The sequence below is a fragment of the Canis lupus genome, chromosome 27 (assembly GCF_003254725.2).
Source record: "Canis lupus dingo isolate Sandy chromosome 27, ASM325472v2, whole genome shotgun sequence".
Classification (NCBI taxonomy): Eukaryota; Metazoa; Chordata; class Mammalia; order Carnivora; family Canidae; genus Canis; species Canis lupus.
In genome coordinates this window covers 33,719,848-33,732,009 of record NC_064269.1, presented here as the reverse complement: position 1 = coordinate 33,732,009, position 12,162 = coordinate 33,719,848, and the positions used below count along the sequence as shown (strand labels likewise).

The window sequence follows — 12,162 nt, the reverse complement described above, 5'->3', positions numbered from 1 at the left end:
TCCCGGTGCATGGAGCCTGCTTCTCCCTCTGCCTATGTCTCTGCCTCTCTCTCTCTCTCTCTCTCTATGTGACTATCATAAATAAATAAAAATTAAAAAAAATAAATAAAAACACCTATACACACTGGCCCTAAGCAAGAGGTTTAAATAATCTAACAAAGTTTTTCTTTTCTCTATTAAATGAGCTTTAAAATTTTAGTTTGAGTACTATTAAAGGTGTCCCTTTCCACAAAGTTACAGAGTCCTGGGTATATCCATTGTTCTTAAGCCTTGTAATGATTCTGAAAGGCAGGAATGATTATTTTATTGGTGAAATTGAAGGTCAGCAGATTAAGTACCTTGACTAGAGTCACATAACTATTTTGTGGAGCTAGAATTTGAATATAGGATGTCCTAGCAGAAAAGCTTGCGTTCTTGGCCCTGTAACACGGTGTTACAATGGAGAGAACAAAGTCTTTTGATTTTTTTTTAAACAAGATTTATTTATTTATTTATTTATTTATTTATTTATTTATTTGAGAGAGAGAGGGGGGAGTGGCAGGCAGAGGGAGAGGGAGAAGCAGGCTCTCCGCTGAGCAGGGAGCCCCATGTGGGGCTGGATCTTAGGACCCCGAGATCATGACCTGAGCCAAAGGCAGATGCTTAACCGATTGAGCCACCTAGGTGCCCCTTTTGATTGTTTTTGAGGATGCTTTTCTTCCCATCCGTTTCATGTATTAAGTTTATTTCTAATTCAGAGATCATTCACAGTCCTCTAGGAATTTCAGACAGTTTTTTGAAAAGCTGCCACATGCCATGCAGTGTGCTAGGCGTTGGCAATGTGGCCGAGGTGAATGGATTTATTGTGCCCTTATGGGGTGTGTATTCTACACAGATAGTACCACTGGAAAGGCTTAGGGGTTGTGAGAGGAAGAAAGGAAATAATAGAGAAAAATTAGTCTCAACAAAGTGAATATTGTTTTGAAGAGATTATAGAGAACTAAAAGCAGTACAGGTGCAGGCCTTACCTGCTGGCAGTGGGCATTGCTCAGAGCCATGTGAATTGAGAGACTTAAACTCCCTTACTTCCCTAAATCTTTCTTGTATACTCCTTTCTTCTGAAATTTTAAGATTTCTTTTGACAGAAAAGGAGGAGAGATCCCTCTAATTTTTTTTTCTTTCTTTTTTTTCCCCCTGTTCCAGAAGGCTTGTTGTACCCCAGCAGGGAGGGCAGAAACCCCAGAGTTGGGGAATAAAAAGCTTTGGAAGCCCTTAGCTCACAAGTAGGTGTATGCTATTGTAGTCCATTGTCACTTACCCTACAACCAAGAGGAACCTTAAAGTTAGTAAATGAAGGAGAAATTTTATCCCTATATTGTCATTTGTTTCTGTGACCTTTACAAAGTTATTCGATTGTCTGGTCTGACTTATAATTCACCTCTACACCTGTAATTTTTTTTTTAAGATTTTATTTATTTATTCAGGAGAGACACAGAGAGAGACAGAGACATAGGCAGAGGGAGAAACAGGCTCCTCACAGGGAGCCCAGTGCAGGACTCTGTCCTTGGACGGGGATCATGCCCTGAGCCAAAGGCAGATGCTCAACTGTTGAGCCACCCAGGTGTCTCTACACCCGTACTTTTATATGGAAAGCATTGATGTTGCTGTTTAGAAGGGTGAAGGGTGGCATTCACTAGAATATGCAGTGACTGATCTGGCGTGACTGATCCCAGTTTAAGTCATTAATGTCTAAGAGACGGATATTGAGGAGTCTGTTCTATTTGATATCACTCACTCTCCTCTCTTTTCAATATCAAGTCAGTATTTTCTTCTTCTTTTTTTTTTTAAAGATTTTATTTATTCATGAGAGACAAAAAGAGAGAGAGAGGCAGAGACACAGGTCTCTATGTCTTTGTCTCTGTATCTTTGTCTTTCTAACTATTCGTTCTCAGTTTCTTCTGGTTCCTTTTTCTTTGCAATGTTAATTCTATCGTTACTCTTTTTCTCATTCTAAAACACTAGTAAGATTTCTCATCCAATCCTGAATCTTTAACACTGTCTGCATCAGTGAATCTCAGTCAGTGGTCACCAGAATCACCTGTGGAACTTGTAAAACAATAAAACAATAGAGATTTCTAGACCCACTGAAACAGTTTCTACATGTGTGACCCTGGCGTGTATACATATAAAAGTCTTATAGATGATTCTAATGCATCTGCCCTTAGGGTAGTACCACTGTTAGGATGCTCATGGCTCCCATGTCTGTGTTTCTAGCCTACCTTCTCTGCTGTGCTCCAAACAAGTATGTCCAACTCGTTTTTAGATATTTCTCTCTGAGCCTGTTGCATAAACCTCAAGTTCCCTATGTTCAGACCAGAGTCATTGTTTTCCTCACCAGAACTAATTTTCTGTAAGCCCTTATCCCTGATGTCAATTTATGGCCTTTGAGTTCCCCAATCTAGAAGCCCATGTGTCAACTACATTTTCTTGCATTACTTTCTACATCTCACTTATTTCTGTCCTCATGGCCTTCCCTTAGTTCAGACCACCATCATAACTCCCCAGTATCCTAACTGAGCTCTCATTTTCCTGTGTGTTTCCCCTTCTGTTTGTTTAGGTCATTTTAGATCTTAAGGAAGAGTCATGTTCAGCTAATCTCAGAGAGAAGGAGTTTATTTTAGGATTAATCTCTAGGTAAGGAAATCCAAGCAGTTATATACAATCAAGGAATAATGTGAGCATCAACGAGAGGGCATTTTCAGTAGGAAGCATTCCCAGTGGGTGCTGTTACAGTGCACAACTATGTTTTGAGCTGCAGCCCACCAGCCTAGATATGGGGGCCTTGTTTTGGGAGTTAATTTCCAAATTTTATAGTTGTAGCTTGATTGGTGATAACAAACCCCAGGGACCTCTTTTTAAGGGATTACTTATGGCATTCTTCCCTCAGAAGAAGCAGTGGAAATGGCCTGTACTGTTGAGCTCCTTGGCTCCTTATGCCATCAGGCCTAGGGTTTATCTTCCAGAGGAGTAACATTGATCTTGATGTTCCCTGCTTAAAATTCTTCAGTTCCTCCCTCTTAAAGGAAGACATCAGAACTCCCTAGCATGGCTTATGAGTTTCCTTTCTAGAGTCATTCTTCTCCCTTTCCCTCCTTAACACTTCTGTGTTCTGGTTACATTGTACTTCTCACTCTCCCTGCACCTGCTGTGTTCTTCAAAGCCTCCGTCCCCTGTCCTGGTATAGGAATGTCCTTCCTTTCCTTTGCTTACTTCCAGATTTGATTTACCCATCACCTCTGTTAGCCTTTCCTGACTCCTCTGGGCTCTAAGTTATTCCTTCCTTTGTGTTTTAACTCTGTTTTGTAGGGGCTTATCTTAAAGCCCTTATCACATCATACAGTCTTTGTATATGTCACTCCCAGATTTTGAGCTTATCTAGGACAGAGACCATGTCTTCTTCCTGCTCAGCCTCTCTCTCCCTCCACTTCATCAAATGTTTATTCGTTGTCTATTTGTGCCCACATTGGGTCATTGTAGAAAATATGGAAATAATGCAAAGAGTATATCTTTGCTGTTAGATGTTTTCTTTTTCTTCCTAGGTCGTGATATCATCGGGCTGGCAGAAACTGGATCCGGAAAAACAGGGGCTTTTGCTTTGCCCATTCTGAATGCACTGCTGGAGACGCCCCAGCGTCTGTTTGCCTTAGTTCTCACGCCCACTCGAGAGTTGGCCTTTCAGATTTCAGAGCAATTTGAAGCCCTGGGGTCTTCTATTGGTGTGCAAAGTGGTAAGTGACTAAGAGGAGAAGAATCACAGTTTCTTTACAAGTTTAGAATGAGTGTTAAAGGAGAATAGAAGGAAGTATCATTAACATGAGTTCATTGACCTTAAGAGCCAATTTGGTATTTTAACTTTGGGGAAAGTTATATAGGAAGAAAAATTTAAGTAGAAATCTAGCACTGACTTTAAAAGATGTTCAGTGAACTATGGAAAAAATAAAGGATCTCTCTTCTATAAATTTTTTTTTGTTTTTGTAGCTGTAATTGTAGGTGGAATTGATTCAATGTCCCAGTCTCTGGCCCTGGCCAAAAAACCACACATAGTAATAGGTGAGTAATTGACAAAGGTTAAAGGCACTGGTGATAATAAATTGGAGGAAATCTACTGATGTTGGGCGTAACTTATTTGTGCGGAAAGACTTTGAAGAAAGGATTTTTGCGATTCTGTTTAATTTTTTTAATTTCTGAAAATTGGGGTTTGGGGGAGTGCGGTGGTTGGTAACTTTCTTTTTGTTCTTGTCCTTGTCCTTAAATATTGACCTTTTCCCCCAACGTTTCTTTCTTTTTTTTTTTTCCCCAACATTTCTTGATAGCAACTCCTGGTCGATTGATTGACCACTTGGAAAATACAAAAGGTTTCAACTTAAGAGCTCTCAAATACTTGGTCATGGATGAAGCAGACCGAATATTGAATATGGATTTTGAGACAGAAGTGAGCATTCAATTTCTTTTTTCCTCTTTGGGCATCTCAAGTGCCCTGTTTCAAAATTTGGTTCATTGCACACCTACTTTATCTGGAATCCTGTATCAGCATCAGCTAAACATCTCTGCCACCTTTTCTCATTCTTGGTGCTCCTCACATTGTCAGTGCCTCAGCATCCTCTCTAGAATGTAGTTTGATTTTGATTTCAGACATGAGAAATTTCAACAGATTTCCTTTCCATTTGATTTGATGTATATCTTTCTCATGAAAAGTCTTTATTTTCTGTCATAGCTGACCCAGTCATCATGTCTTAGTTGATGAACATTTATTCTTCACTTTTCCTTTAGATTGGCTCTACTCTAATTTAAACTTCTTTTCTCTGAATAACATTTTTAAAGATAGCATCTGGGATGGTATCAAAAAGTACTTAATATAAGTACTTATTATCTTAAGTAATATTCAGTAAATTTTAGCTGAATTGAATTGAATTTTTGAGTTCCCACAGGGATACTTTTAGTTTTGTACTCAGTCTCCTTCACAAAGAGCATTTGCCAGTGTCCAGTGTAAATGTTACATTGCTGTCCTTTTCCTCTTTGTGTCTTAGGTTGACAAGATCCTCAAGGTGATTCCCCGAGATCGGAAAACATTTCTCTTCTCTGCTACCATGACCAAGAAGGTGAAATTTTCTAGGACTTAACATTTTCTTCTTTATTAAGTAATAAAAACAATAACAATAATAAAAATAGAGCATTTAGGAATCTGTGTACTATTCCAAGCTTTCTTTCTGTAGGTGCAAAAACTTCAGCGAGCAGCACTGAAGAATCCTGTGAAGTGTGCTGTTTCCTCCAAATACCAGACAGTTGAGAAATTACAGCAATATTATCTTTTTATTCCCTCTAAATTCAAGGTGAAGTGTTTACTTTGATCATTCCTGCCTCTCCCTCTCCTTCCTCAGCAAAGCATCTGAAAGTGTGTCCACTTATGATTAGCTAAGAGCTGTGCTACTGTTTGTTTTAGAGCACATACTGTGCTTATATTTATCACTGATAAAGTCAAACATTCCGGGAATTCACAGCATGCTAAACCACAATAATGATGTAATTCCTTTCCAACCCATTCTTGAAGTAGCTTTTCTTTTGTCTGCTGCTGATGTGCCTTTTTTATAGGCCTGGGACCCTAGTTTTGTGCTTTGATGGAAAGGCTTTTCCTGGTTGCTGGGTACAGGGAGTTGTGCTTGGCTTTAGGCTATAAGTGAAATTCATGGTTCACAAAGATGATAACACTGCTTCAGGAATGCAAAATGGGCAGCTAGGGTCTGGATAATTGGGAAACAACTATAGGCTTAGGCTCTTACATAATTTATATGCCCAGGACCTCCAGGTTCAATCACTCACATTGTTTTGTAACTTAGGATACCTACCTGGTTTATATTCTTAATGAATTGGCTGGAAACTCCTTTATGATATTCTGCAGTACCTGTAACAATACTCAGAGAACAGCTTTGCTACTCCGAAACCTTGGATTCACTGCCATCCCCCTGCATGGACAGATGAGTCAGGTAAAGATTCTTTGGCATCATTAGTGGTGGACTGGTGGCATGAGAAAAGTAAACATAGAGCAGTAAGTCTGTACAATAACAACGTCAATGCATCCTCCTAGAATTATTTTGATTTATGGGCCTTAAAGTGTTGCTCTGGATGGTCACTTCCTCCTTTCAGGACGGCAGAAGGTCCAGATTAGAAGATTTCATAGTTATTTGTCTGATATGGAAGCTCTTGAGTTGATTTATTCAGCCCTAGTGGTAATAAGTGATTCTTTGGTCTCAAAAGATTTTTAATAAATTATTTTTTACTCTTTATCATGCTTTTTTTTCTTTTTTTTTTTTTTAAGATTTTATTTATTCATGAAAGACACATACATAGAGAGAGGCAGAGACATAGGCAGGGGTAGAAGCAGGCTCCATGCAGGTAGCCCGATGTGGGACTCAATTCTGGAACCCCAGGATCACACCCTGAGCCAAAGGCAGTTGCTCAACTGCTGAGCCACCCAGGTGTTTCTACTCTTTATCATGTTAAATTTTCATTATTTCATGTTAGTATTTTTCTAGCCTTAGTCTTAAATATTTTTTTGTTGCTTCTATGTTTTCTTTTGACCTGTGAATGTGTCTCTGTTCTTAAATTTATTGTTCCTAGAGTGTATGACTTAGATTCTAAGATTCCTTAACTTTCCAAGATTAAAATTCTTTTCATTTCTTTTCATCATCTCAGAGCAAACGCCTAGGATCCCTTAATAAGTTTAAGGCAAAGGCTCGTTCTATCCTTCTAGCAACTGATGTTGCAAGCCGAGGTTTGGACATACCTCATGTGGATGTAGTTGTTAACTTTGACATTCCTACCCATTCCAAGGTGAGTCCTGTCGCTGACCTGACATTCTAGTCTCAGTGTATTTCTTTCTTTTTCTTAAATTGAGGTATAATTGACATATAACATTAGTTTCAGTTGTATACCATAATGATATGATATATGCACATATCATAAACTGATTGCTACAAATTTAGTTAATATCTGTCACTATACTTGGGTACGAATTGTTTTTCCCTCGGAATGACAACTTTTAAACTGTACTCTCTTAGTGGCTTTCAAGTGTGTGATAGACTGTTACTAACTATAGTCACCATGCTATACATTACAGCCCCATGACTGACTTATTTTGTCACTTGAGGTTTGTGTTTTTTGATTTCCTTCATCCAGTTTTATATCCCCTACCCCCATTATTCCCACCTTTGGCAGCTATCAGATATAGTCTCTGTATCATGAGCTCAGTTTGTTGTTGTTTTCTTTTTAGATTGTACATACAAATTAGCTCATGCAGTATTTGTCTTTCTTGGACTTATTTCACTTAGCATAATATCCATAGGCTCCATCTTTTGTTGCAGATGGCAAGATTCAGTTCTTTTTTTATAGCTGAATAATACTCCATTGTATCTAAAGTGTATTTCTTTTTTCTTTTTTTTTTTTTTTTTTAAAGATTTATTTATTTGAAAGAGAGTGAGTGAGTTGGGAGAGGAGCAGAGGGAGAGGGAGAAGCAGATTCACCACTTAGCAGAGAGCCTGACACAGGGCTCAGTCTGGGAACTCTGGGATCATGACCTGAGCTGAAGGCAGATGCTTAATCGACTGACCCACCCGGGCACCCCCAAAGTGTATTTCTTAATGGAATGTTTTTATATCTCCTTAGTTGCAACATTATTTTATTTTATTTTTGCCCTCAATTAATTATCAAAAACTGGGAAAATTCTTGATTTATTCATTCTCATTATCTTGCACATGCCTGAGAATGTGATATTAATGTGAATGAAGGTAGCCAAAGAGAGGTATTGGGGGCTTATAGCCAAAGGGGTAGGTGCAGCATATGCTATTCTTTGTCAGTCTCATTTCTTTAGAATGATCAGCTTATGGTTCTTAGCATATCTCAGGGTTTTTCAGCCTTGGCACCATTAACATTTTGGGCCAGCAGATTCTTTGCTGGGCTGTCTTTTGCATTTTAGAATGCTTAGTGGCATTCCTGGCCTCTCCCCACAGGTGACATTGTGTCAACCAGGTAGGTTTGTTGACATTTCTAAATATTCCATGGGGAGGACAGAATTGCCCTCAGAACAACTAATATCTATTGGCTTTGTATTTAACTCATTTGATTTTCACAATGACTCTGAGTTTGGGCATGGATTTCTAGCCCTGTTTTATAGAGAGAAACCAGTTCAGAGACTCTGTGTGACTTGCAGACAGTTGTGTAGACAGTAGGACAGAGCCATGATCCAAGTCTGCCTCTAGATCCACTGCTGTTTTTCTCTAGACCATGTAGATACACGTTAGATTTGCCTTTTTGTAAAAGAAAAGAAAAAAGAACCAATTTGGTGCTGCAAGGAGAAGAGGAAGTAGATTTATCTCAACCTATTGCCTAATCCATTTTTCCATGTTTCAACATGAATCTGTTTTCTTTCAAAGGTTTGCAATAAGACTTTATGTTCATAGTTTTTTGTTTGTATTTTATATAACTCACACTTATTTATGCTTTTTGTTTCAGGATTACATCCATCGAGTGGGTCGAACTGCTCGAGCTGGGCGATCAGGAAAAGCTATCACCTTTGTCACACAGTAAGTGAGTTGACTTCAGGGGCAGAACAATGGAGAGAAAAGAACAGCTTTGGAGCCTTCTGACTTGGCACCTGACTTTGCCATTATCTCTACTAGACATTTAACCTCCTTCATGCTGTTTTCATCTTTTGTAAAATGGAAATAATAATACCTACCTAGCAGGGTTTTAATGAAGATTGGTGATCCATATGTAAAGGATCTAGTATAGTATTTGGCATTATAGAAACAGAGGAAGAAGCCCCCTGCTGTTTCTTTCAGCTGCTGAAGCTGGAGCTCAGTGACCTTTCCCTCAACTCAAAAGTATTAGAGTAATTATTTTGGTTTTGTTTCTAAAGGAACAAATTTTTATGTAACCAGGACTTTTCTGGGACTAAGAATATGATGGGTGATTATCTAGTGGGCTGTGTACAGAAGATTGCATCTAATCAGTATTCTGAAGAGTAATAATGAATTCAGTAGTGTTTAAAACTGGCTCTTGTTGCATCATATCACATAATGTATACTTTTGGAATGGACAGACATTTGCGTTGTCAGCCAACCAAAGCCATGCCATTTCCTTCCTCAGGTATGATGTGGAACTCTTTCAGCGCATAGAACACTTAATTGGGAAGAAACTGCCTGTCTTTCCAACACAGGATGATGAGGTTATGATGCTGACAGAACGTGTGACTGAAGCCCAGAGATTTGCCCGAATGGTATGCAACCTATTTTCTCATCAACTTAAATGCAAATGACGTTAACTGTGTCCTAGACACTGTTGTATTAATCCTCAGAAGGAACCATAGGAACTGAGTATTATTTTATTCTAAAATTAGGATGAGCATACTAAAATATGGAGATGGTAGGTAATTTGAGTCAAGGTTTGGACTCAGTCTGACCACAGTGACCACATGCTTAGCCACTCTTCATGTTTCACATGTGGCAAGAAAACCTTTGGAGTTGAGATCAGAAGACCCAACTGTGAATTGGACATTGCAGGTTTGGGCAATGCATCTACCTCTCAGAATCAGTTATTTGCCTGAAAATTGGGAATAATAATTACATTGATACTGTAAAAGGGTTTTTTTCTTGGCACCAGATAAAGCTAATGTGAACTACATAGTTACTAATAATAAGTAGTAGTCATAATAGTTGTAGGATGGATGGGAAGATTCTGAAGAGAACCCTAGCAAGTACTGTCTGTTCTCTAGAGTTCCAGTTTGAGGGATAAGGCAGCTCTGCCCCTGAGATGCTTTCTGAGTAGCTGGTGTGTGAGCTTGTTTTATTTTTCTGCTCACATGGAATTCTTTGGTATTTTGGTTTATAAAAGTATTCCATGTACATTGGAAAGAATTTCAGAAAATACAGAAAAGATTAAAATAACAAATGAAGCATATAAGCCACCCAGCACAGAGAACATTTGGCTATTTTTCTTTTTTCAGCCATACTTAGATCTTTACGTAGTTGTATATGATTAACATTTTTCTATTTTAACAAATAGAGAGTCATGTGATCACTTCTTAGTGGCTACAGAGAATTCCGTTATGAATATATAACATGATTTTACCTTAGTGCATATTTATACTTTTTCACGTGTTTTGTATTTTAACTGGTACCATGTTGGGCATTCTAGCATGCACAGCTTTTTGTTTCTTTAGAATAAATTCCTTGAAGTAGAATTGTTGGACAGAGGAGTAAATACAGTTAAAATTCAAATTCATATAGAATGCCAGATTTCCTGCCCTTCCCCTCGGAAAAGATATAGCAGTTTGCCCTGTGAACAACAATATATGGGGATGTCTCCATACCTTGACCAATATGAGGTGTTACCATCCTCTTAAATTTTTGCTGGCCTGTCATGTGAAAATAATAGCTTATTGTTTTAATTTTCATATAAACATTTTTGTGTATTGGAATTTTGGTCTTAGCCCTTTGCTAATATGAAGTATTAGAGAGTTACTTAGAGTTTGATTTTAAGGAGAGGAGACCAGGATGTGTTTGTTACTTGCAGTGAGAGTAATGTTCACTCCCATCCTTTTCTTTTCTTGCAGGAGTTAAGGGAGCATGGAGAAAAGAAGAAACGTACGCGGGAGGACGCTGGGGACAACGATGACACGGAGGGTGCTATTGGTGTCAGGAACAAGGTGGCTGGAGGAAAAATGAAGAAAAAACGAAAAGGCCGTTAATTTCTTTTATAAAGATTCAATTTCAGCCTTCTGTTCCATAAAAGGGGATTGTAGAAGAGAATGAACCTCTTCAGCAGAGTTTCTTAGACTGAAATCTGGCAGAATGAAGCCAGAACCTCCTCTAACTTAGTACTCATTCCCCTTCTTTAGAGTAGCATTCCTGCAGACTGGCTTTTACAGTGCTGATGTCAGCTTTAGTTCCTTGGTCATGGCATGACTAGGATGTGCTCTTCTATCAGCTCACACAGACCTTTTGATTTTTCAGCTGTAAGTCAAGGACTAGGTTGATGAAGTACTGGGCCTGTTATTGTAAAGAAAAGAAGCTATTATGTCTGTAAAATGGTGGTACTTTAAAGAATCTCAGCTTATGCTTCATTAGATCTAATGTGAAATAATAAATACTATTTTTAAAAGATTCAGGCTCCTTGAAGACCTTTATAGGTTGAGGGACTTTATGGATTTAAGTGAGATCTTGCTGATAGATAAAAAACTGGCAGTTGCAAGTTATGTGGCAAATTCATTGCTTGTCCTAAATTAAGATAAACATTATTTATGGTTTCAAAAAATCCACAAAGGAACAAGATGATGGATGGTTTTGAAAGAGAAGTCCTGCTTAAAAGGAGGTTGTGTTTTTCTTGGTGATGGACCAAAGTTCGTAAGTAGGACTGTAGAGTCTGATAAATTACTGAATAGATTTACTCCCCTGGCTTCTTGGACTAAGCACTTAGGTAGGAAGACTGGTTTCTTATACAGACTTATCCCCAAGTAGCTAGAGTAAAATCAAGAAGCATCAGAAATATAGGGTATTTCCAAGACCCAATTTCACCACATTGTCATCAGTGCTCATTGACTAATATCCTTTCTTTCATTTCCAATTTATTGGCTCATGGTTCTGGAAGCTAGAATATTAGCTCATTGGCTAATATCCTTTCTTTCATTTCCATCTACTCAGAAGAAGTAAAGCTGGACCATCAGCTCCTGGAGAGAAAATAGACCATGCATGGCTCTATAGGGACTGGGTGGGATAGGGGAGAGTTGACGGAATTCAGAAATAACTGAGCTTCATGGTTGTGAACAGTCTTGTGTTCTTTTAACTCCTAGAAGATACCTAATCATTTTTGTCAAATGTAACAGTGGCAGAACCAGGGTGAAGAGATTTAGTGATCCAAGATTGAGAATGAGGGGGTGCCTGGGTGGCTCAGTTTGTTAAGCATCTGCCTTTAGCTCAGGTCATGATATCAGGGTTCTGGGATTGAGCCCCAAGTTGAGTCAGGCTCCCTGCTCAGGGGGGTAACCTGCTTCTCCCTCTGCCCCTCCCCTTGATCATGCATGTGCTTTCTCTCAAAGAAATAAAATCTTTTTTTTTTTTAAAGATTTTATT

General features: G+C 38.6%; 1 protein-coding gene across 2 annotated transcripts in view; it reads left to right on the top strand.

Moving 5' to 3' along the window:
* Window positions 1–11,196, top strand: part of DDX47 (DEAD-box helicase 47) — a 37,710-nt gene extending 26,514 nt beyond the window's left edge. For both annotated transcript variants that reach the window (XM_025455142.3, XM_049102394.1), the window contains exons 4-13: window positions 3,579–3,767; window positions 4,018–4,089; window positions 4,353–4,471; window positions 5,067–5,138; window positions 5,253–5,369; window positions 5,874–6,020; window positions 6,730–6,867; window positions 8,546–8,616; window positions 9,182–9,311; window positions 10,647–11,196. In XM_025455142.3, the coding sequence (XP_025310927.3) occupies window positions 3,579–3,767; window positions 4,018–4,089; window positions 4,353–4,471; window positions 5,067–5,138; window positions 5,253–5,369; window positions 5,874–6,020; window positions 6,730–6,867; window positions 8,546–8,616; window positions 9,182–9,311; window positions 10,647–10,781 (1,190 nt within the window). In that variant the 3' untranslated portion in view covers window positions 10,782–11,196. The remainder of the gene's footprint in view (window positions 1–3,578; window positions 3,768–4,017; window positions 4,090–4,352; window positions 4,472–5,066; window positions 5,139–5,252; window positions 5,370–5,873; window positions 6,021–6,729; window positions 6,868–8,545; window positions 8,617–9,181; window positions 9,312–10,646) is intronic.
* The last annotated feature ends 966 nt before the right edge of the window (window positions 11,197–12,162 follow it).